A 25,593-nucleotide genomic window follows, 5' to 3' on the forward strand; every position below is an offset into this window, starting at 1 on the left:
TATGTTTTTCATGGTTTTGTATGCGGGGTGCTGTCCTCAGATAATCACATGGTGTGCTTTCGCCATAAAGCCTTTTTGAAATTTGACACATAGCGGCTGGATTAACAAGAAGTTAAGCTTTATTTTGATGTATTACATTTGTGATTTTATGAAAGTTAAATATTGATAATTCTGTAGTTTGAATTTCGCTCTCTGCAATTTCACCGGATGTTGGCCAGGTGGGAAGCTACCATCCCACTTGCACATAAGAAGTTAACAATGGAAAGAGATCTGGGAATATGGCTGAATATAAACAGTGTAGTCATTACCTCCGCAAGGCAATCAAACAAGCGAAAAGCGAAGGGACAAAGTGGAGTCGCAATTCAACGGCTTAGACACGAGACGTATGTGGCAGGGTCTACAGGAGATCATGGACTACAAAAAGAAAACTCCTTCTCTGTGGCCAACATGAGTAAAACATTTAAACGTGTTAAGCTGTTAGTAGTAATGAACAAGGTCATGTTGAACTGTTGTGTGTTTAATCCTGTGTGTGTAGGTGGGTTATGTTATAGCTGTTAGCAGTAATGAACAAGGTCATGTTGAACTGGTGTGTGTTTAATCCTGTGTGTGTAGGTGAGTTATGTTATAGCTGTTAGCAGTAATGAACAAGGTCATGTTGAACTGTTGTGTGTTTAATCCTGTGTGTGTAGGTGAGTTATGTTATAGCTGTTAGCAGTAATGAACAAGGTCATGTTGAACTGGTGTGTGTTTAATCCTGTGTGTGTAGGTGAGTTATGTTATAGCTGTTAGCAGTAATGAACAAGGTCATGTTGAACTGGTGTGTGTTTAATCCTGTGTGTGTAGGTGAGTTATGTTATAGCTGTTAGCAGTAATGAACAAGGTCATGTTGAACTGGTGTGTGTTTAATCCTGTGTGTGTAGGTGTGCGATGGGGAACTCGTATGCAGGCCAGTTGAGGACCACGCGTTTTGAGGAGGTGCTTCATAACTCCATCGAGGCTTCTCTCCGCTCCAACACTGTGGTGCCACGGCCTGTCTTCTCACAGCTCTACCTGGAGGCAAAGCAGCCAACCCTGCACAACGGTGTGTGTGTGTGTGTGTGTGTGCTGCATGTGTGTGTGTGTTTGTGTGTGTATATGTGTGCCACAGGAGGTTGTTGGCACCATAATTGTCTAGGACGAGCTTGTGGTAATGACTGGGGCAGAATAGGTGGAATGGTATCAAATACATCAAACAAATGGTTTGATGCCATTCCATTTGCTCTGTTCCAGCAATTATTAGCAGCCTCCCCTGGTGTGAGTGTGTTATAACACTCTGTAATGAGCATGTGTGTGTCAGTAGGCCGGGTAGAGAATGAGGATGAGGAGGAGGAAGATGGCTCAGAGTCCAACAGCCCTCCCGTCCCGTACAAGATGAAGCCCACCCCAGAGGGATGCTGCACGACGGACGGTATGAACACACGGTTCCCTCAGCTCCACCCCCCCACTGTCTTACGCTGCCTGGCCTGCGTACTGTCTGGAGGAAAGATATCTCTGTCTGTCTGGTTACAGGTCAGGGTAACACTGTTTAACAGTTTGTGTGTGTTTGTGTGTGCATGCGTGTGGGTGGATGTGTGTGTGTGCCTACCTATGCGTGTGTGTGTGTGTCCTTCTCAGGATTCTGCCAGGCGGGTAGAGACCTGCGTCTATCCTCCCTGGTGTCAGAGCCTCAAGACGTGCCCCCAGGATTCCAGCTGGTAGGGGCCTTGTCTGCAGGCGCACCAGACACCCTGCTGGTGTGTGCAGTCGACCGCAGGTTCCTGCCCGATGAACGGGGATGCAACGCACTGCTGGGTGAGACACACACACATATATATAAAGCCCAGTCTATAGCAGGGCTAGGCAACCCCTGGTCCAGCGGAAAGGAAAAGAAAGGTTAAAGGTGAGAGGATAGACAGGGAGAAAGAGATTGAAGAGATTGAGAAAGAGTGGCGGTGGAGTGAGGTTTGCAGTTAGATGGATGGACAGAGGGAGAGTGGGGTTAGCAGCAGCTACAATGAGAGAGGGAGAGTGGGGTTGGCAGCAGCTACAATGAGAGGGAGAGTGGGGTTAGCAGCAGCTACAATGAGATAGGGAGAGTGGGGTTAGCAGCAGCTACAATGAGAGAGGGAGAGTGGGGTTGGCAGCAGCTACAATGAGAGGGAGAGTGTGGTTGGCAGCAGCTACAATGACAGAGGGAGAGTGGGGTTAGCAGCAGCTACAATGAGAGGGAGAGTGGGGTTGGCAGCAGCTACAATGAGAGAGGGAGAGTGGGGTTAGCAGCAGCTACAATGAGAGAGGGAGAGTGGGGATAGCAGCAACTACAATGAGAGAGGGAGAGTGGGGTTGGCAGCAGCTACAATGAGAGAGGGAGAGTGGGGTTGGCAGCAGCTACAATGAGAGGGAGAGTGGGGTTAGCAGCAGCTACAATGAGAGAGGGAGAGTGGAGTTAGCAGCAGCTACAATGAGAGAGGGAGAGTGGGGATAGCAGCAGCTACAATGAGAGAGGGAGAGTGGGGTTAGCAGCAGCTACAATGAGAGGGAGAGTGGGGTTAGCAGCAGCTACAATGAGAGAGGGAGAGTGGGGTTGGCAGCAGCTACAATGACAGAGGGAGAGTGGGGTTAGCAGCAGCTACAATGAGAGAGGGAGAGTGGGGTTGGCAGCAGCTACAATGAGAGAGGGAGAGTGGGGTTGGCAGCAGCTACAATGAGAGAGGGAGAGTGGGGTTAGCAGCAGCTACAATGAGAGAGGGAGAGTGGGGTTAGCAGCAGCTACAATGAGAGAGGGAGAGTGGGGTTAGCAGCAGCTACAATTGGAGAGGGAGAGTGGGGTTAGCAGCAGCTACAATGAGAGAGGGAGAGTGGGGTTAGCAGCGGCTACAATTGGAGAGGGAGAGTGGGGTTGGCAGCAGCTACAATGAGAGAGGGAGAGTGGGGTTGGCAGCAGCTACAATGAGAGAGGGAGAGTGGGGTTGGCAGCAGCTACAATGAGAGAGGGAGAGTGGGGTTAGCAGCAGCTACAATGAGAGAGGGAGAGTGGGGTTAGCAGCAGCTACAATGAGAGAGGGAGAGTGGGGTTAGCAGCAGCTACAATTGGAGAGGGAGAGTGGGGTTAGCAGCAGCTACAATGAGAGAGGGAGAGTGGGGTTAGCAGCGGCTACAATTGGAGAGGGAGAGTGGGGTTGGCAGCAGCTACAATGAGAGAGGGAGAGTGGGGTTTGCAGCAGCTACAATTAGAGAGAGAGAGTGGGGTTAGCAGCAGCTACAATGAGAGAGGGAGAGTGGGGTTAGCAGCAGCTACAATTAGAGAGGGAGAGTGGGGATAGCAGCAACTACAATGAGAGAGGGAGAGTGGGGTTTGCAGCAGCTACAATTAGAGAGGGAGAGTGGGATTAGCAGCAGCTACAATGAGAGAGGGAGAGTGGGGGTTAGCAGCAGCTACAATTAGAGAGGGAGAGTGGGGTTAGCAGCAGCTACAATTAGAGAGGGAGAGTGGGGTTGGCAGCAGCTACAATTAGAGAGGGAGAGTGGGGTTGGCAGCAGCTACAATGAGAGAGGGAGAGTGGGGTTGGCAGCAGCTACAATGAGAGAGGGAGAGTGGGGTTAGCAGCAGCTACAATGAGAGAGGGAGAGTGGGGTTAGCAGCGGCTACAATGAGAGAGGGAGAGTGGGGTTGGCCGCAGCTACAATTAGAGAGGGAGAGTGGGGTTAGCAGCGGCTACAATTGGAGAGGGAGAGTGGGGTTGGCAGCAGCTACAATGAGAGAGGGGAGAGTGGGGTTGGCAGCAGCTACAATTAGAGAGGGAGAGTGGGGTTAGCAGCGGCTACAATTGGAGAGGGAAAGTGGGGTTGGCAGCAGCTACAATGAGAGAGGGAGAGTGGGGTTTGCAGCAGCTACAATTAGAGAGAGAGAGTGGGGTTAGCAGCAGCTACAATTAGAGAGGGAGAGTGGGGTTGGCAGCAGCTACAATGAGAGAGGGAGAGTGGGGTTGGCAGCAGCTACAATGAGAGAGGGAGAATGGGGTTAGCAGCAGCTACAATGAGAGAGGGAGAGTGGGGTTAGCAGCGGCTACAATGAGAGAGGGAGAGTGGGGTTAGCAGCAGCTACAATGAGAGAGGGAGAGTGGGGTTAGCAGCAGCTACAATTGGAGAGGGAGAGTGGGGTTAGCAGCAGCTACAATGAGAGAGGGAGAGTGGGGTTAGCAGCGGCTACAATTGGAGAGGGAGAGTGGGGTTGGCAGCAGCTACAATGAGAGAGGGAGAGTGGGGTTTGCAGCAGCTACAATTAGAGAGAGAGAGTGGGGTTAGCAGCAGCTACAATGAGAGAGGGAGAGTGGGGTTAGCAGCAGCTACAATTAGAGAGGGAGAGTGGGGATAGCAGCAACTACAATGAGAGAGGGAGAGTGGGGTTTGCAGCAGCTACAATTAGAGAGGGAGAGTGGGATTAGCAGCAGCTACAATGAGAGAGGGAGAGTGGGGTTAGCAGCAGCTACAATTAGAGAGGGAGAGTGGGGTTAGCAGCAGCTACAATTAGAGAGGGAGAGTGGGGTTGGCAGCAGCTACAATTAGAGAGGGAGAGTGGGGTTGGCAGCAGCTACAATGAGAGAGGGAGAGTGGGGTTGGCAGCAGCTACAATGAGAGAGGGAGAGTGGGGTTAGCAGCAGCTACAATGAGAGAGGGAGAGTGGGGTTAGCAGCGGCTACAATGAGAGAGGGAGAGTGGGGTTGGCCGCAGCTACAATTAGAGAGGGAGAGTGGGGTTAGCAGCGGCTACAATTGGAGAGGGAGAGTGGGGTTGGCAGCAGCTACAATGAGAGAGGGAGAGTGGGGTTGGCAGCAGCTACAATTAGAGAGGGAGAGTGGGGTTAGCAGCGGCTACAATTGGAGAGGGAGAGTGGGGTTGGCAGCAGCTACAATGAGAGAGGGAGAGTGGGGTTTGCAGCAGCTACAATTAGAGAGAGAGGGTGGGGTTAGCAGCAGCTACAATTAGAGAGGGAGAGTGGGGTTGGCAGCAGCTACAATGAGAGAGGGAGAGTGGGGTTGGCAGCAGCTACAATGAGAGAGGGAGAATGGGGTTAGCAGCAGCTACAATGAGAGAGGGAGAGTGGGGTTAGCAGCGGCTACAATGAGAGAGGGAGAGTGGGGTTGGCAGCAGCTACAATTAGAGAGGGAGAGTGGGGTTAGCAGCGGCTACAATTGGAGAGGGAGAGTGGGGTTGGCAGCAGCTACAATGAGAGAGGGAGAGTGGGGTTGGCAGCAGCTACAATGAGAGAGGGAGAGTGGGGTTAGCAGCGGCTACAATTGGAGAGGGAGAGTGGGGTTGGCAGCAGCTACAATGAGAGAGGGAGAGTGGGGTTTGCAGCAGCTACAATTAGAGAGAGAGAGTGGGGTTAGCAGCAGCTACAATGAGAGAGGGAGAGTGGGGTTAGCAGCAGCTACAATTAGAGAGGGAGAGTGGGGATAGCAGCAACTACAATGAGAGAGGGAGAGTGGGGTTTGCAGCAGCTACAATTAGAGAGGGAGAGTGGGGTTAGCAGCAGCTACAATTAGAGAGGGAGAGTGGGGTTAGCAGCAGCTACAATTAGAGAGGGAGAGTGGGGTTAGCAGCAGCTACAATTAGAGAGGGAGAGTGGGGTTAGCAGCAGCTACAATGAGAGAGGGAGAGTGGGGTTAGCAACAGCTACAATTAGAGAGGGAGAGTGGGGTTTGCAGCAGCTACAATGAGAGAGGGAGAGTGGGGTTAGCAGCAGCTACAATTAGAGAGGGAGAGTGGGGTTAGCAGCAGCTACAATTAGAGAGGGAGAGTGGGGTTAGCAGCAGCTACAATTAGAGAGGGAGAGTGGGGTTAGCAGCAGCTACAATGAGAGAGGGAGAGTGGGGTTAGCAACAGCTACAATTAGAGAGGGAGAGTGGGGTTTGCAGCAGCTACAATTAGAGAGGGAGAGTGGTGTTGGCAGCAGCTACAATTAGAGAGGGAGAGTGGGGTTGGCAGCAGCTACAATGAGAGAGGGAGAGTGGGGTTAGCAGCAGCTACAATGAGAGAGGGAGAGTGGGGTTAGCAGCAGCTACAATTAGAGAGGGAGAGTGGGGGCTGGAAATGGAATGGGACTGAGTGATGGATTGAGGAAGCTTTAATGAAAGAGGCAGAGAGACAAAAAGTAAGAAAGAGAGAATGACAGAGAAAGAGAGAGAGTCTATAGAGAACAGGGTCAGGGTACCTGACTGCAGTCACACACACATTATTAGTCCCTCTACCTGGGCTCTGCTACACACATACACACACACATTATTAGTCCCTCTACCTGGGCTCTGCTACACACACACAGACACACATTATTAGTCCCTCTACCTGGGCTCTGCTACACACATACACACACACATTATTAGTCCCTCTACCTGGGCTCTGCTACACACATACACACACACAAACACACACACCCGGAACACCAACCCACAGCCCAGCTGTAACCATGGAAAAATCATCACTCACACACTCTTTCTCTTGCTACGGGAGAAAAGGGTTACTGTTACTCCACTGAGTCACCACATGATACACACACTTACCCAGTGTTTGTGTGGTCATCCTCAGGGTTCTCGGGGAACTGTATAGGCTGTGGAGAGAAGGGTTTTCGCTACTTCACAGAATTCTCCAACCACATCAACCTGAAGCTGAGCACCCAGCCCAAGAAACAGAAGCACTTAAAGTACCATCTGTATAGGAACAACCAGGGACAGCTGGTCAGAGGGGCTGCTATCTGCTGGAAGGGCCTCGGTAAGACGGCAGGTGGATCCTCTGCATTAACTGCAGACTCGTACATTTCCTCAGTGAAAACAATATACTTAATTTTTTCAACCTTTATTTAACTAGACAAGTCAGTTAAGAACAAATGTTTTTTTACAATGATGGCCTATCCCTGCCAAACTCTAACCTAACCCGGACAACGCTGGGCCAATTGTGCACCGCCCTATGGGACTCCAAATCCCGTCCGGTTGTAATACAGCCTGGAATCAAACCAGGGCCTGTAGTGACGCCACTAGCACTGAGATGTAGTGCCCTAGACCACTGCGCCACTTAGGAGCTGAGCAAATTTCAAATAGGCTTTTTACCAAATGACTGTATGTCCGACCACGTATTCACCCTGCACACGCTAATTGCACAAGTAAACAAACCAAAATCAAGGCAAAGTCTTCTCATGCTTTGTGGATTTCTAAATAAGCTTTTGACTCAATTTGGCTCGAGGGTCTGCTATACAAATGGATGGAAAGGGGTGTTGGGGGGGAAAACATACAACATTATAAAATCCATGTACATAAACAACAAGTATGTGATTAAAAATGGCAGAAAACACACATTTCTTTCCACAGGGCCGTGGGGTGAGACAGGGATGCATCTTAAACCCCACCCTCTTCAGCATATATATTAATGAATTGGAAAGAGCAGTAGAACAGTCTGCAGCACCTGGCCCAGACCTGGGCCCTGAGAGTAAATCTTAGTTTGACTAAAATAATTGAGACTTTGCATGCAGAATTCTGCAAAAATATCCTCTGTGTACAAAGTAAAACAGCAAATTATGCATGCATAGTAGATTTAAGCTGATACCTGCTAATTATCCAAATCCAGAAAATAGCCATTACATTTTACAACCACCTAAATGGAAGCGAATCCCAAACCTTCCATAACAAAGTCATCACCTACAGAGAAATTAACCTGGAGAAGAGCCCCCTAAGCAAGCTGGTCTGTTCACAAACACAAGCCCCAGGACAGCAACACAATTAGACTCAACCAAAACATGAGAAAACAAAAAGATAATTACTTGACACATTGGAAAGAATTAACAAAAAAACTGAGCAAACTAGAATGCTATTTGGCCCTAAACAGAGAGTACACAGTGGCAGAATACCTGACCACTGTGACTGACCCAAACGTAAGGGGAACGTTTGACTATGTACAGACTCAGTGAGCATAGCCTTGCTATTGAGAAAGGCTGCCATAGGTAGACCTGGCTATCAAGAGAAGATAGGCTATGTGCTCACTGCCAACAAAATGAGGTGAAACCTGAGCTGCACTTCCTAACCTCCTACCAAATCTATGGCCATATTAGAGACACAAATTCCCTTCAGATTACACAGACCCACAAAGGGCAACCTTGAAGTGAAGAACAAACACCATTGTAAATACATCCCATATTTATGATTATTTATTTCTTTAACTACTTGCACGTCGTTACAACACTGTATATAGACATAATATGACATTTGAAATATCTTTATTCTAATGTTTACTGTTCATTTTATTGTTTATTTCACTATTGTTTATTATCTATTTCACTTGCTTTGGCAATGTAAACATATGTTTCCCATGCCAATAACGCCCCTTGAATTGAGAGAGAGAGCGAGAGAGAGAGAGAGAGATTAGAGAGAGAGAGAGATTAGAGAGAGAAAGAGAGATTAGAGAGAGAAAGAGAGATTAGAGAGAGAGAGAGAGATTAGAGAGAGAGATTAGAGAGAGAGATTAGAGAGAGATTAGAGAGAGATTAGAGAGAGAGAGAGAGAGAGAGAAGAGAGAGAGAAAGAGAGAGATTGGAGAGAGAGAGAGAGATTAGAGAGAGAGAGAGATTAGAGAGAGAGAGAGAGATTAGAAAGAGAGAGATTAGAGAGAGAGAGAGATTAGCGAGAGAGAGAGAGATTAGAGAGAGAGAGAGAGATTAGAGAGAGAGAGAGAGAGATTAGAGAGAGAGAAAGTTTATACCAGTGGTTAACGCTGTCCTGTGTTTCTGTAATTTTGTAGACAGGGCTTGTCTGGGGGAGGTGTGTTTAGGAGGGGAAAGATCTGTGACCCTACCTGTCTTTACAGGTGTGGAGGGCAGAGGTCTGGGGTCAGGGTTTAGGATGGGGGTCAGGGGGTAAATAGGAGTCAGAGCCTGTGGCTAGACTTGTTACTGATTAAGCCTGTTTTGTTTCACAGGACAGAGACAGTTAGTCCAGCTACATGCTGGGCAGTCTTATGCTCCCTGACTGTACAGGAAGGGGGTTTGGGATGAGTTTCAGAGCTACAGTACAGTAACTAGAGTAGAGTTTACATTAACATGTTAGTACCATTTACATTATCATAATCACAGGAGTGACTCTAGTGCTCTTATTGGAAGAAAAAAAAACATTAGTTCTCTCAAATTAGTATTGTGTGTTACTGTATTGTCGATTGTATTGTATACGGTCGATTCTGTCTTTTCAGAGAGCAGAGGGAGACAGACAGTGCCCAACGCCTCTGACGGGCATGTAACCTCAGACAATCACTTCCCCAACCCAGCAGTCACCGCTCACCCTGCACACACACCCGGGAACTACACAGGTACACACACACACAAATACACACACATACTCACAGACATACCCACACACACACATACCGTGCACACGCTCACATAAATCCCCCCTCCACACACACACACACATACTATGTAAGTGTCTGCTAGATTACCATTGTTGTTGTTTTTCACTCCTCTAGCCAGTTTCCCTTTAGAACCCATTGCCCCCCCTCCCCTGGGCAACGGGAGCCACATCCCCCTATCCCAGAATCCTCTGCCCCAGACTCCCATATTGTCGAAAGGACCTGGGAGACCCACAATTATAGGTAACCTGTGTGTGTGTGTGTGTGTGTGTGTGTGTGTGTGTGTGTGTGTGTGTGTGTGTGTGTGTGTGTGTGTGTGTGTGTGCGTGTGTGCGTGCGTGCGTGCGTGCGTGCGTGCGTGCGTGCGTGCGTGCGTGCGTGCGTGCGTGTCATGCATGTGTTTCTATACTTGTATGCATGTTTGTTTATGTATCATTATGAAGGCGTACAACATAGAATGACATATTCATTCTAGAATCTCTATGGGGTAGGAGGCATGCCTTTAAATGTGTGTGTTATCATTTCTCTCATCTTCCCACCCCCCCCCTGAAAGGGAGAGCTTCTGTTTTATCAGTCTAAAGTACCCAGTAGGAGACGGCTGTATTGTGTGCGTGGGCCCCTGTTGTTACGACCCCCTTTCATTCAGCAACACTTCCCCACTAAAAGTCTACCTCTCTCTTTTCTCTGCCTCTTCCTCCCTCTATCCCCGAGCTCAATAAAAGCAGGGCAGTAAAAAGTAATTATCTTTCAATTCAATTCAAAGGGCTTTATTGGCATGGGAAACATGTTTACATTGCCAAAGCAAGTGGAATAGATAATAAACAAAAGTGAAATAAACAATCAGAAATGAACAGTAAATATTACAATGACAAAAGTTTCAAAATAATAGACTTTCTCTCTTTCTCTTTCCCCCTTTTCCTCTCTCTCTTTCCCTCTCTCTTTCCCTCTCTTCCCTTTCTCTCTTTCCCTCTCTCTCTTTCCCTCTCTCTCTTTCCCTCTCTCTCTTTCCCTCACTCTCTCTTTCCCTCTCTCTCTTTCCCTCACTCTCTCTTTCCCTCTCTCTCTTTCCGGCCGTCTCATTCTCAGTCTTAGTTGTAAAGTTGAGGGTTTCCTTCCTGCCACTCTGGGTTTTGATAGGGGCGTTTCAACACGTGGGCCCTTTGGTCTTTGTCTCTGTTGCTGCATAAGAAGAGAGCAGGCAGAGTGGTGAGGGAAGACAGCATGTATAGAGGGGAAGAGGAGGAGCTGGTTAATGTATAACAAAGACCATGCTATCTTTATGATCAATACTGAGCTACAGTTATACTGCAGTGGCTGGCTGGCTGGCTGGCTGACTGGCTGGTTGACTGATTGGCTGGCTGGTTGACTGGCTGGTTGACTGATTGGCTGGCTGGCTGGTTGACTGATTGGCTGGCTGGTTGACTGCTTGGTTGACTGGCTGGTTGATTGATTGGCTGGCTGGCTGGTTGACTGACTGGCTGGCTGGCTGGCTGGTTGACTGGCTAGCTGGTTGACTGGCTGGCTGGTTGACTGGTAGGCTGGTTGGTTGGTTGACTGGTTGACTGATTGGCTGGCTGGTTGACTGGCTGGCTGGCTGGTTGACTGGCTGGTTGACTGATTGGCTGGCTGGTTGACTGCCTGGTTGACTGGCTGGTTGATTGATTGGCTGGCTGGCTGGCTGGTTGACTGACTGGCTGGCTGGCTGGCTGGCTGGTTGACTGGCTAGCTGGTTGACTGGCTGGCTGGTTGACTGGCTGGCTGGTTGGTTGGTTGACTGGTTGGCTGATCTGTTGGATAAAAGTAGTATAAATGAATGAACAAAAAAACAAAGAAACAAAGTGAAACTGAATTTAGGGTGTCCTATGATATAATGAATGAATGTCAGCTGTTCTTCAAGAGGTCATCATTCTGTGCTTTCTGAAACATCCCCCACACCCAATACATACATAATAATGTGTTGCTTGTCCTGTCAGGTACACTCAATACGGGACCACTTAAAAAGAGACACAGAGGCTGGTCTCCTGCTGGGGTTGAGTCTGCTGTGAAGACCCCCCTATCTTCCTCCTCCTCTTCCTCATCACTCACCAATTGGACCAAACCAGGTAGGAGAGCTCAGAGAGAGAGAGAGAGAGAGAGCTTGTGTGTGTGTGTGTGTGTGTGTGTGTGTGTGTGTGTGTGTGTGTGTGTGTGTGTGTGTGTGTGTGTGTGTGTGTGTGTGTGTGTGTGTGTGTGTGTGTGTGTGCGCGTACGTGTGTGTCTTCTACAGGGTGTAGTTACCACTGTATCAGTCTTCTACAGGGTGTAGTTACCACTGCTACAGTCTTCTACAGGGTGTAGTTACCACTGTATCAGTCTTCTACAGGGTGTAGTTACCACTGTATCAGTCTTCTACAGGGTGTAGTTACCACTCTATCAGTCTTCTACAGGGTGTAGTTACCACTGTATCAGTCTTCTACAGGGTGTAGTTACCACTGAATCAGTCTTCTACAGGGTGTAGTTAACACTGTATCAGTCTTCTACAGGGTGTAGTTACCACTGAATCAGTCTTCTACAGGGTGTAGTTACCACTGAATCAGTCTTCTACAGGGTGTAGTTACCACTGTATCAGTCTTCTACAGGGTGTAGTTACCACTGAATCAGTCTTCTACAGGGTGTAGTTACCACTGTATCAGTCTTCTACAGGGTGTAGTTACCACTGAATCAGTCTTCTACCGGGTATAGTTACCACTGAATCAGTCTTCTACAGGGTGTAGTTACCACTGAATCAGTCTTCTACAGGGTGTAGTTACCACTGAATCAGTCTTCTACAGGGTGTAGTTACCACTGTATCAGTCTTCTACAGGGTGTAGTTACCACTGAATCAGTCTTCTACAGGGTGTAGTTACCACTGAATCAGTCTTCTACAGGGTGTAGTTACCACTGAATCAGTCTTCTACAGGGTGTAGTTACCACTGAATCAGTGTCTCTCTTCTTTTTTGCTACGTACTGTGCTCCTGCGTCCACAGACAATGCCCCTCCAGTGAGTCTGTCCCAGGGGTCCTCCAACTCCCCCTCTCCTCCCGGGCCGTCTGTCACAGTGCCTGATCAGCTGCTACACACCTGCAGACTCCAGCCAATCATCTTCAGTGGTCAGACTGAGTGTGTGTGTGTGTGTGTGTGTGTGTGTGTGTGTGTGTGTGTGTGTGTGTGTGTGTGTGTGTGTGTGTGTGTGTGTGTGTGTGTGTGTGTGTGTGTGTGTGTGTGTGTGTGTGTGTGTGTGTGTGTGTGTTGTTCCTGTACCTCAGTGACATTAAATGCAAGATTGCAACAAAACTCAGCAAACACTGTGGCCCTTGAGGACTGGAGTCTGAGCCACTGTCTTAAAGCCTCTTAGCTTAGCAGTGGACAGAATGGTCCTCCTATAGCCACCCCTTCCCCTCAATCTGTTACTCCACGTGTCTGTCTGTCTGTCTCTCTTAACCACCCCTTCACCTCAATCTGCTACTCCACCTGTCTGTCTGTCTCTGTCTTAACCACCCCTTCACCTCAATCTGCTACTCCACCTGTCTGTCTGTCTCTCTCTTAACCACCCCTTCACCTCAATCTGCTACTCCACCTGTCTGTCTGTCTCTCTCTTAACCACCCCTTCACCTCAATCTGCTACTCCACCTGTCTGTCTGTCTGTCTCTCTCTTAACCACCCCTTCACCTCAATCTGTTACTCCACCTGTCTGTGTGTCTGTCTGTGTGTCTCTCTCTCTCAACCACCCCTTCCCCTCAATCTGTTACTCCACCTGTCTGTGTGTCTCTCTCTCTCAACCACCCCTTCACCTCAATCTGTTACTCCACCTGTCTGTGTGTCTCTCTCTCTCAACCACCCCTTCACCTCAATCTGTTACTCCACCTGTCTGTCTGTCTGTCTGTCTGTCTGTCTGTCTGTCTGTCTGTCTGTCTGTCTGTCTGTCTGTCTGTCTGTCTGTCTGTCTGTCTGTCTGTCTGTCTGTCTGTCTGTCTGTCTGTCTGTCTGTCTCTCAACCACCCCTTCACCTCAATCAGTTACTCCACCTGTCTGTCTGTCTGTCTGTGTGTCTCTCTCTCTCAACCACCCCTTCACCTCAATCTGTTACTCCACCTGTCTGTCTGTCTGTCTGTCTGTCTCTCTCTCTCAACCACCCCTTCACCTCAATCAGTTACTCCACCTGTCTGTCTGTCTGTGTGTCTCTCTCTCTCAACCACCCCTTCACCTCAATCTGTTATTCCACCTGTCTGTCCCTCCATCCCTCCACCTCTCCTCCTATCCCCCTCATCCCTCCATCCCTCCACCTCTCCTCCTAGCCCCCTCATCCCTCCATCCCTCCAACTCTCCTCCTATCCCTCCATCCCTCCACCTCTCCTCCTATCACCCCTCATCCCTCCACCTCTCCTCCTATCCCCCTCATCCCTCCATCCCTTCCACCTCTCCTCCTATCCCCCCTCATCCCTCCATCCCTTCCACCTCTCCTTCTATCACCCCTCATCCCTCCATCCCTTCCACCTCTCCTCCTATCACCCCTCATCCCTCCTCATATCCCTCCATCCCTCCACCTCTCCTCCTATCACCCCTCATCCCACCACCTCTCCTCCTATCCCCCTCATCCCTCCATCCCTTCCACCTCTCCTCCTATCCCCCCTCATCCCTCCATCCCTTCCACCTATCCTCCTATCACCCCTCATCCCTCCATCTCTCCTCCTATCCCCCATCCCTCCACCTCTCCTCCTATCACCCTTCATCCCTCCATCTCGCCTCCTATCACCCCTCATCCCTCCACCTCTCCTCCTATCCCCCTCATCCCTCCATCCCTTCCACCTCTCCTCCTATCCCCCCTCATCCCTCCATCCCTTCCACCTCTCCTCCTATCACCCTTTATCCCTCCATCTCTTCTCCTATCATCCCTCATCCCTCCATCTCTCCTCCTATCACCCCTCATCCCTCCACCTCTCCCCCTAGCCCCCTCATCCCTCCATCCCTCCAACTCTCCTCCTATCCCTCCATCCCTCCACCTCCCCTCCTATCACCCCTCATCCCTCCACCTCTCCTCCTATTCCCCTCATCCCTCCATCCCTTCCACCTCTCCTCCTATCCCCCCTCATCCCTCCATCCCTTCCACCTCTCCTCCTATCACCCCTCATCCCTCCATCCCTTCCACCTCTCCTCCTATCCCCCTCATCCCTCCATCCCTTCCACCTCTCCTCCTATCCCCCCTCATCCCTCCATCCCTTCCACCTCTCCTCCTATCCCCCCTCATCCCTCCATCCCTTCCACCTCTCCTATCACCCCTAATCCCTCTATTCCTCCACCTCTCCTCCTATCACCCCTCATCCCTCCATCCCTCCACCTCTCCTCCTATCACCCTTCATCCCTCCACCCCTCCACCTCTCCTCCTATCACCCCTCATCCCTCCACCTCTCCTCCTATCACCCTTCATCCCTCCAACTCTCCTCCTATCCCTCCACCTCTCCTCCTATCACCCCTCATCCCTCCACCTCTCCTCCTATCCCCCTCATCCCTCCATCCCTTCCACCTCTCCTCCTATCCCCCCTCATTCCTCCATCCCTGCCACCTCTCCTCCTATCACCCCTCATCCCTCCACCTCTCCTCCTATCCCCCATCCCTCCACCTCTCCTCCTATCACCCTTCATCCCTCCATCTCTCCTCCTATCACCCCTCATCCCTGCACCCCTCCACCTCTCCTCCTATCACCCCTCATCCCTCCACCTCTCCTCCTATCCCCCCATCCCTCCACCCTTCGACCTCTCCTCCTATCACCCCTCATCCCTCCACCCCTCCACCTCTCCTCCTATCACCCCTCATCCCTCCACCTCTCCTCCTATACCCCCCATCCCTCCACCCTTCCACCTCTCCTCATATCACCCCATCCCTCCACCCTTCCACCTCTCCTCCTATCCCCCCCATCCCTCCACCCCTCCACCTCTCCTCCTATCACCCCTCATCCCTCCATCCCTCCACTCCTTAGGGGTATCCATTATCTCTCTCTCCATTTTCCCATGATCTGATCTTGTGTGTGTGACCTGTGTGTGTGACCTGTGTGTGTGACCCGTGTGTGTGACCCGTGTGTGTGACCCGTGTGTATGACCCTTGTGTGTGACCTGTGTGTGACCCGTGTGTGTGACCTGTGTGTGTGAGCTGGGTGTGTGACCCGTGTGTGTGACCCGTGTGTGTTTTGTCTCCGGTCCCAGGTCATGGCAGCCTACCTCGGCTGAGTGGTAAGGTGTCTGATGTGCAGGTCAGTTCCCTGCTCCAGAGCTGCTATCAGAACTGCCAGGCCCTGCCCAGGGTCTACCAACACTACGGATCCTCTCCCATACAGCCCCTGTCTGTAGAGATGCAGATACTACTCACTGTGTACTACCTGGTGCAACTAGGTGAGAGAGAGAGAGAAGGCCATCTGTAACACTTCAGCGACACAGATTGAATAGCATCCTAAATTGTGCAGAATGTACTATTACATTGAGACAGTGTGTAAAAACCTAGTTGGTAGTACCTGGTTAATGTCGTGTCCCTGCAGGTCCAGACCAGGTCTTGCTGATTGAGGACCTGGAGCAGATCTTCATGCGTTCCTGGAGAGAGTCCCACCTCAGTGAGATCCGCCAGTACCAGCAGCCCCAGCCTGGCCTCTCCCTCCCCCAGGCTCCCTACACCCTGCCTGGGCTTCCACTGCCCCAGGCCCAGCCTGGCCTCTCCCTCCCCCAGGCTCCCTATACCCTGCCTGGGCTTCCACTGCCCCAGGCCCAGCCTGGCCTCTCCCTCCCCCAGGCTCCCTACACCCTGCCTGGGCTTCCACTGCCCCAGGCCCAGCCTGGCCTCTCCCTCCCCCAGGTTCCCTACACCCTGCCTGGGCTTCCACTGCCCCAGACCCAGTCCCTCACCCCCTCCCAGCTGCCCTGGCTGGCCAACCTGGCAGCCTCGTCATGTGGGGAGGGAGTGGTGGTTCTGGGGGAGAAGGTCTCGATGGCTCTAGGGCTGTCTGACACCTTCAGTAGGCTGATGGAGGGACAGCTGGCTCATACCAACTATGTGGTCATCATCTGTACAGCCAAGGGACAGGAGACAGAGTCTTGCATGGTGGTGACAGGTGTGTGTGTAGAGTGATTGGGAGGGGAGGGGTGTCATTTTTTTTGTGTGTTCCTTTGTCTGTAAGTGAACTGTGTGTGTGTGTGTGTGTGTGTGTGTGTGTGTGTGTGTGTGTGTGTGTGTGTGTGTGTGTGTGTGTGTGTGTGTGTGTGTGTGTGTGTGTGTGTGTGTGTGTGTGTGTGTGTGTGTGTGTGTGTGTGTGTTGTAGGTCAACACCAGTGTCGTGCCCTGACTGAGGGGATGTTCAGTCCCAGTGATAGTCTGAGAGAGATCAGTCAACAGCTGTCCTCTGGCATGACCCAGGAGCTCACTACCTTCTGCAACTCTCTGGGACCTGGTGAGTGAGTGAGTGAGTGAGTGAGTGAGTGTGAAGGGGGGGGTGGAGAGAGAGAGAGAGAGAGAGAGAGAGAGAGAGAGAGAGAGAGAGAGAGAGAAAGAGACACAGAGAGAGAGAGAGACAGAGAGAGAGCGACAGAATGAGAGCGAGAGACATACCTGACCACTGTGACTGACCCAAACTTAAGGAAAGCTTTGACTATGTACAGACTCAGTGAGCATAGCCTTGCTATTGAGAAAGGCTGCCGTAGGCAGACCTGGCTCTCAAGAGAAGACAGGCTATGTGCTCACTGCCCACAAAATGAGGTAGAAACTGAGCTACACTTTGTCACGTTCGTCGTCCTCCTCTGATGAGGCGTAAGAGAGGTCGGACCAATTTTCAGCGTGGTAAGTGTCCATTTTAATAAGACAAACTGAACACTACAAACATACTAAATAACAAAGTGAAACCAACGAAACGGTCCCGTGTGGTAACAAACACTAACACGGAAAATAATCACCCACAACTCAAAGTGAAACAGGGCTACCTAAATATGGTTCTCAATCAGGGACAACCAGGCTACCTAAGTATGGTTCTCAATCAGGGACAACCAGGCTACCTAAGTATGGTTCTCAATCAGGGACAACCAGGCTACCTAAGTATGGTTCTCAATCAGGGACAACCAGGCTACCTAAGTATGGTTTTCAATCAGGGACAACCAGGCTACCTAAGTATGGTTCTCAATCAGGGACAACCAGGCTACCTAAGTATGGTTCTCAATCAGGGACAACCAGGCTACCTAAGTATGGTTCTCAATCAGGGACAACCAGGCTACCTAAGTATGGTTCTCAATCAGGGACAACCAGGCTACCTAAGTATGGTTCTCAGTCAGGGACAACCAGGCTACCTAAGTATGGTTCTCAATCAGGGACAACCAGGCTACCTAAGTATGGTTCTCAATCAGGGACAACCAGGCTACCTAAGTATGGTTCTCAATCAGGGACAACCAGGCTACCTAAGTATGGTTCTCAGTCAGGGACAACCAGGCTACCTAAATATGGTTCTCAATCAGGGACAACCAGGCTACCTAAATATGGTTCTCAATCAGGGACAACCAGGCTACCTAAGTATGGTTCTCAATCAGGGACAACCAGGCTACCTAAATATGGTTCTCAATCAGGGACAACCAGGCTATCTAAATATGGTTCTCAATCAGGGACAACCAGGCTACCTAAGTATGGTTCTCAATCAGGGACAACCAGGCTATCTAAATATGGTTCTCAATCAGGGACAACCAGGCTACCTAAGTATGTTTCTCAATCAGGGACAACGAGAAACTGCTGCCTCTGAGAACCATACCAGGCCAAACACAGAAATCCCAAAACATAGAAAAAGGAACATAGACAACCCACCCAACTCACTCCCTGACCATACTAAAACAAAGACATAACAAAAGAACTAAGGTCAGAACGTGACACACTTCCTAACCTTCTGCCAAATGTATGACCATATTAGAGACACATATTTCCTCACAGACCCACAAAGTATTTGAAAACAAACCCGATTTTGATAAACTCCCATATCTATTGGGTTAATTACCACAGTGTGTCATCACAGCAGCAATATGTGTGACCTGTTGCCACAAGAAAAGGGCAACCAGTGAAGAACAAATACATTGTCAATACAACCCATATTTGTTTATTTATTTTCCTTTTTGTACTTTAACTATTTGAACATCATTATAACACTGTATAAATACATAATATGACATTTGAAATGTCTTTATTCTTTTGGAACTTCTGTGAGTGTGATGTTTACTGTTCATTTTTATTGTTTATTTCTCTTTTGTTTATTATCTACTTCACTTGCTTTGGCAATGTTACTAATATATGTTTCCCATGCTAATAAAGCCCTTCGAATTGAATTGAATTGAGACAGAATGAGCTAGTGAGAAAGAGAGAGAGATATGGTGTGTTTGTGTATATTTACACGTTATACTAATGGTTTGGATTTACTGTATCTCTGTGTGTGTGTGTGTGTGTGTGTGTGTGTGTGTGTGTGTGTGTGTGTGTGTGTGTGTGTGTGTGTGTGTGTGTGTGTGTGTGTGTGTGTGTGTGTGTCAGAAGGTGATGTAGATGTGTTGCTGGAGAGTGCTGCTGTGGAGAACAGGAGCCAACTGACCCCCCTGTCCATCAGTCAGGAGTGTAGAAAAGACAGCAGGCCTGTAGACAGACAGACGGACAGAGCTACAGGCATCCCCAAAGAGCCAGCCAGAGACACACACACAGACAGAGCCGAGAGCCCCAAGGACTCCTGCTCAGGTGAGACACACGCACTGATCAAGAAATGTTTGTAGTCAGACTGAGCTACATTCTGTATGTGTGTGTTGAATTGAATTTGTGTCTGTGTGTGTGATTTTGTGTCCGTGCTTGCGCATAGATGCTTTGTGTGTATACATTGTGTCTAATAAGTGTGTTTCCACGTGTGTGTGTGTGTGTGTAGAGTACCGTGTAGAGTGGCGGGAGGTGCGGCCCATCCAGTTGGTGGTAGCCAGGAAGCTGCTGTCCCATGTGTGTGCCATCGCTGACTCCAGCACTCAGAACCTGGACCTGGGCTCCTTCGACAGGGTCCACTTCCTCATCTGTGTCCCTCCATCTGAGGTCACCTTCCAACAGACTGTACTGCATCTCTGGAACTCAGGTAACTGTCCCTCCTCTCTTCCCTCCTCCTCTCTTACCTCGTCTTTATCCTCCTCTCTTCCCTCCTCCTCTCTTACCTCGTCTTTATCCTCCTCTCTTCCCTCCTCCCCTCTTACCTTGTCTTTATCCTCCTCTCTTCCCTCCGCCTCTCTTACCTGGTCTTTATCCTCCTCTCTTACCTCGTCTTTATCCTCCTCTCTTCCCTCCGCCTCTCTTACCTCGTCTTTATCCTCCTCTCTTCCGTCCTCCTCTCTTACCTCATCTTCATCCTCCTCTCTTCCCTCCTCCTCTCTTACCTCATCTTTATCTTCCTCTCTTACCTCATCTTTATCTTCCTCTCTTACCTCGTCTTTATCCTCCTCTCTTACCTCGTCTTTATCTTCCTCTCTTACCTCGTCTTTATCCTCCTCTCTTACCTCGTCTTTATCCTCCTCTCTTACCTCGTCTTTATCCTCCTCTCTTACCTCATCTTTCTCCTCCTCTCTTACCTCATCTTTATCCTCCTCTCTTACCTCGTCTTTATCCTCCTCTCTTATCTCTTCTTTCTCCTCCTCTCTTACCTCGTCTTTATCCTCCTCTCTTACCTCGTCTTTATCTTCCTCTCTTACCCCATCTTTATCTTCCTCTCTTACCTCATCTTTATCCTCCTCTCTTACCTCCGCCTCTCTTACCTCGTCTTTCTCCTCCTCTCTTATCTCTTCTTTCTCCTCCTCTCTTACCTCGTCTTTATCCTCCTCTCTTACCTCGTCTTTATCCTCCTCTCTTACCTCATCTTTCTCCTCCTCTCTTACCTCATCTTTATCCTCCTCTCTTACCTCGTCTTTATCCTCCTCTCTTATCTCTTCTTTCTCCTCCTCTCTTACCTCGTCTTTATCCTCCTCTCTTACCTCGTCTTTATCTTCCTCTCTTACCCCATCTTTATCTTCCTCTCTTACCTCATCTTTATCCTCCTCTCTTACCTCCTCCTCTCTTACCTCGTCTTTATCTTCCTCTCTTACCTCGTCTTTATCCTCCTCTCTTCCCTCTGCCTCTCTTACCTCGTCTTTATCCTCCTCTCTTCCCTCCGCCTATCTTACCTCGTCTTTATCCTCCTCTCTTACCTCGTCTTTCTCCTCCTCTCTTACCTCGTCTTTATCCTCCTCTCTTACCTCGTCTTTATCTTCCTCTCTTACCTCGTCTTTATCCTCCTCTCTTCCCTCCGCCTCTCTTACCTTGTCTTTATCCTCCTCTCTTCCCTCCGCCTCTCTTACCTTGTCTTTATCCTACTCTCTTCCCTCCGCCTCTCTTACCTCGTCTTTATCTTCCTCTCTTACCTCGTCTTTATCCTCGTCTCTTCCCTCCGCCTCTCTTACCTCGTCTTTATCTTCCTCTCTTACCTCGTCTTTATCCTCCTCTCTTCCCTCCACCTCTCTTACCTCGTCTTCATCCTCCTCTCTTACCTCCGTCTTTATCCTCCTCTCTTCCCTCCGCCTCTCTTACCTCGTCTTCATCCTCCTCTCTTACCTCGTCTTTATCTTCCTCTCTTACCTCGTCTTTATCCTCCTCTCTTCCCTCCGCCTCTCTTACCTCGTCTTTATCTTCCTCTCTTACCTCGTCTTTATCCTCCTCTCTTCCTTCCGCCTCTCTTACCTTGTCTTTATCCTCCTCTCTTCCCTCCGCCTCTCTTACCTCGTCTTCATCCTCCTCTCTTACCTCGTCTTCATCCTCCTCTCTTACCTCGTCTTCATCCTCCTCTCTTACCTCGTCTTCATCATCCTCTCTTACCTCGTCTTCATCCTCCTCTCTTACCTCGTCTTCATCTTCCTCTCTTACCTCGTCTTTATCTTCCTCTCTTACCTCGTCTTTATCTTCCTCTCTTCCCTCCGCCTCTCTTACCTCGTCTTCATCCTCCTCTCTTCCCTCCTCCTATCTTACCTCATCTTCATCCTCCTCTCTTACCTCGTCTTCATCTTCCTCTCTTACCTCGTATTATCTTCCTCTCTTACCTCGTCTTTATCCTCCTCTCTTCCCTCCGCCTCTCTTACCTCGTCTTTATCCTCCTCTCTTCCCTCCGCCTCTCTTACCTCGTCTTTATCCTCCTCTCTTACCTCGTCTTTATCTTCCTCTCTTACCCCATCTTTATCTTCCTCTCTTACCTCATCTTTATCCTCCTCTCTTACCTCCTCCTCTCTTACCTCGTCTTTATCTTCCTCTCTTACCTCGTCTTTATCCTCCTCTCTTCCCTCTGCCTCTCTTACCTCGTCTTTATCCTCCTCTCTTCCCTCCGCCTATCTTACCTCGTCTTTATCCTCCTCTCTTACCTCGTCTTTCTCCTCCTCTCTTACCTCGTCTTTATCCTCCTCTCTTACCTCGTCTTTATCTTCCTCTCTTACCTCGTCTTTATCCTCCTCTCTTCCCTCCGCCTCTCTTACCTTGTCTTTATCCTCCTCTCTTCCCTCCGCCTCTCTTACCTCGTCTTTATCTTCCTCTCTTACCTCGTCTTTATCCTCGTCTCTTCCCTCCGCCTCTCTTACCTCGTCTTTATCTTCCTCTCTTACCTCGTCTTTATCCTCCTCTCTTCCCTCCACCTCTCTTACCTCGTCTTCATCCTCCTCTCTTACCTCGTCTTTATCCTCCTTTATTCCCTCCGCCTCTCTTACCCTGTCTTTATCCTCCTCTCTTCCCTCCGCCTCTCTTACCTCGTCTTCATCCTCCTCTCTTACCTCGTCTTTATCTTCCTCTCTTACCTCGTCTTTATCCTCCTCTCTTCCCTCCGCCTCTCTTACCTCGTCTTTATCTTCCTCTCTTACCTCGTCTTTATCCTCCTCTCTTCCTTCCGCCTCTCTTACCTTGTCTTTATCCTCCTCTCTTCCCTCCGCCTCTCTTACCTCGTCTTCATCCTCCTCTCTTACCTCGTCTTCATCCTCCTCTCTTACCTCGTCTTCATCCTCCTCTCTTACCTCGTCTTCATCATCCTCTCTTACCTCGTCTTCATCCTCCTCTCTTACCTCGTCTTCATCTTCCTCTCTTACCTCGTCTTTATCTTCCTCTCTTACCTCGTCTTATCCTCCTCTCTTCCCTCCGCCTCTCTTACCTCGTCTTCATCCTCCTCTCTTCCCTCCTCCTATCTTACCTCATCTTCATCCTCCTCTCTTACCTCGTCTTCATCTTCCTCTCTTACCTCGTATTTATCTTCCTCTCTTACCTCGTCTTTATCCTCCTCTCTTCCCTCCGCCTCTCTTACCTCGTCTTTATCCTCCTCTCTTCCCTCCGCCTCTCTTACCTCGTCTTTATCCTCCTCTCTTACCTCGTCTTTATCCTCCTCTCTTCCCTCCGCCTCTCTTACCTTGTCTTTATCCTCCTCTCTTCCCTCCGCCTCTCTTACCTTGTCTTTATCCTCCTCTCTTCCCTCCGCCTCTCTTACCTCGTCTTCATCCTCCTCTCTTACCTCGTCTTCATCCTCCTCTCTTACCTCGACTTCATCCTCCTCTCTTACCTCGTCTTCATCTTCCTCTCTTACCTCGTCTTTATCTTCCTCTCTTACCTCGTCTTTATCCTCCTCTCTTCCCTCCGCCTCTCTTACCTCGTCTTCATCCTCCTCTCTTACCTCGTCTTCATCCTCCTCTCTTACCTCGACTTCATCCTCCTCTCTTACCTCGTCTTCATCTTCCTCTCTTACCTCGTCTTTATCTTCCTCTCTTACCTCGTCTTTATCCTCCTCTCTTCCCTCCGCCTCTCTTACCTCGTCTTTATCCTCCTCTCTTACCTCATCTTCATCCTCCTCTCTTACCTCGTCTTTCTCCTCTTCTTCTTTCTTTTACTTTTCTTTTTTATATAATTATTTATTACAAAAAGCACAAGGAAGGGGTAACATTAGCCTGTCTAGGACACGCGTTCCGCTAACGGACCCCCCCCAACATTCCGCTGAAAAGGCAGCGTGGGAATCAGCTTCCCTCAGCCCATACCAACCCTCAGCTTCCCTCAGCCCATCCCAACCCTCAGCATCCCTCAGCCCATCCCAACCCTCAGCTTCCCTCAGCCCATCCCAACCCTCAGCTTCCCTCAGCCCATCCCAACCCTCAGCATCCCTCAGCCCATCCCAACCCTCAGCTTCCCTCAGCCCATACCAACCCTCAGCTTCCCTCAGCCCATCCCAACCCTCAGCTTCCCTCAGCCCATCCCAACCCTCAGCATCCCTCAGCCCATCCCAACCCTCAGCTTCCCTCAGCCCATACCAACCCTCAGCTTCCCTCAGCCCATCCCAACCCTCAGCTTCCCTCAGCCCATCCCAACCCTCAGCTTCCCTCAGCCCATCCCATCTGTCTCTGCTGGCCACCCACTTCGTATTTCTATGCAACACATATCTTTCAACTATGCTATGATGTTTAACGTACAATTTGAATCTATCTATTAGAATCTACAGATTGCTTGTTGAAGATAAATACTTTTACTACGAATATTAGTATATTAGTAATTGACTAACCCGGTCTCTCCAGATCGACTAAACAGCACTATTTCTAGTGTCAATTTTAGATCAATACTATGCATTTTCAGCCATTCCTGAACCTGAGACCAGAAACAGGCTACTGATTGATTCTGTATCCTCACAACAAAATCTGCAGAGCTTCAATGATTTTATGCCACAAATATTCAAAATTTTGATGGTGGCAAGAGTTCTATATAATAATTTTAGCTGAAAAGCACGAAGTCTTGAATCTTGCGTCGTTTTATATATCAACTCATACACCCTGTACCATGGAATCGGTACATCAAAAATCTCTTCCCATCTATTTTGCAATCTGTATGGCACAGTTGTCAACATCCTTGTCCTCAAATGAAACTGGTATACTTTCCTATTTATGTTATTTTTATTCCTCTGCCAGTTTTGATCCTTTATATTGGGCAGACAGACTAGTTCCCTACCTCCTACCTACCTCCTCCATTTTTGGGGCAATGCTGTAATCAATTGTGGTTGTACTCTTGGATTGAGCAGACCTTCCCGTACAATTCGGATAACCACATGAAGGACAAAACTCTACCATTACAATTTACAATATAATTTAAGAACAAAATACCCCTTTCAAACATATTTCCCATAAATACAGGTATTTTATCAACCAGCACATTTGAGTTCAGCCATAATATTTGTTGTAATATTTGTTCTATCGTTTCAGGGGGGTGAAATTGAAATTGTAGCCAGCTCTGTAATGCTTGTTTGAAAAAGCCAGATACTTTGAGAAAAGTATCATTTTCAATTAATCGAAAATGAGACATGGCAATCTGCACAAAGGCCATTTTTAAACAATGGATGAGCTTTTCTTATTAATCTACTTGAGAACCATTTAGGGGTTAAGCTTTATTTTTTTAAACGTTCTTCTTCTTCTTATTCCTTCTCGTCCTCCCCCTTCTTTCCTCAACCTCCATCCCTCCTGAGGTGACTTCCAGGAAGTTGTCTTCAGTTCTTGTTCTCCTCTAACTGATGTCTGTTGTGTAGCAGCCTGAAGACACAGAGCCCCCTGCTGGTGTGTTTTATAGAAACCTAGCAGCCTGAAGACACAGAGCTCCCTGCTGGTGTGTTTTATAGAAACCTAGCAGGCTGAAGACACAGAGCTCCCTGCTGGTGTGTTTTATAGAAACCTAGCAGGCTGAAGACACAGAGCTCCCTGCTGGTGTGTTTTATAGAAACCTAGCAGGCTGAAGACACAGAGCTCCCTGCTGGTGTGTTTTATAGAAACCTAGCAGGCTGAAGACACAGAGCTCCCTGCTGGTGTGTTTTATAGAAACCTAGCAGGCTGAAGACACAGAGCTCCCTGCTGGTGTGTTTTATAGAAACCTAGCAGCCTGAAGACACAGAGCTCCCTGCTGGTGTGTTTTATAGAAACCTAGCAGCCTGAAGACACAGAGCTCCCTGCTGGTGTGTTTTATAGAAACCTAGCAGCCTGAAGACACAGAGCTCCCTGCTGGTGTGTTTTATAGAAACCTAGCAGGCTGAAGACACAGAGCTCCCTGCTGGTGTGTTTTATAGAAACCTAAATTCAGAGATGTGTTGGCTCTTGTTACTCAAACTTTCACCTGAAACACATTGGT

At 49.1% G+C, this 25,593-nt stretch overlaps 1 protein-coding gene across 2 annotated transcripts in view; it reads left to right on the plus strand.

Annotated features, from left to right (window-relative positions):
• The first annotated feature begins 909 nt into the window (after nt 1-909).
• Nucleotides 910-25,593, plus strand: part of LOC109893793 (protein GREB1) — a 41,375-nt gene continuing 16,691 nt past the window's right edge. Inside the window, exons 1-13 of one of the 2 annotated variants that reach the window (XM_031829117.1) lie at nt 910-1,081; nt 1,340-1,447; nt 1,654-1,830; nt 6,604-6,786; nt 9,247-9,363; nt 9,520-9,645; nt 11,376-11,504; nt 12,408-12,530; nt 15,618-15,803; nt 15,947-16,513; nt 16,721-16,849; nt 18,952-19,149; nt 19,331-19,528. In XM_031829117.1, coding sequence (XP_031684977.1) covers nt 928-1,081; nt 1,340-1,447; nt 1,654-1,830; nt 6,604-6,786; nt 9,247-9,363; nt 9,520-9,645; nt 11,376-11,504; nt 12,408-12,530; nt 15,618-15,803; nt 15,947-16,513; nt 16,721-16,849; nt 18,952-19,149; nt 19,331-19,528 — 2,395 coding nt within the window. In that variant the 5' untranslated portion in view covers nt 910-927. The remainder of the gene's footprint in view (nt 1,082-1,339; nt 1,448-1,653; nt 1,831-6,603; nt 6,787-9,246; nt 9,364-9,519; nt 9,646-11,375; nt 11,505-12,407; nt 12,531-15,617; nt 15,804-15,946; nt 16,514-16,720; nt 16,850-18,951; nt 19,150-19,330; nt 19,529-25,593) is intronic. The other variant, XM_031829118.1, reaches the window with a different exon arrangement.

This window comes from Oncorhynchus kisutch, linkage group LG7 (assembly GCF_002021735.2).
Source record: "Oncorhynchus kisutch isolate 150728-3 linkage group LG7, Okis_V2, whole genome shotgun sequence".
Classification (NCBI taxonomy): Eukaryota; Metazoa; Chordata; class Actinopteri; order Salmoniformes; family Salmonidae; genus Oncorhynchus; species Oncorhynchus kisutch.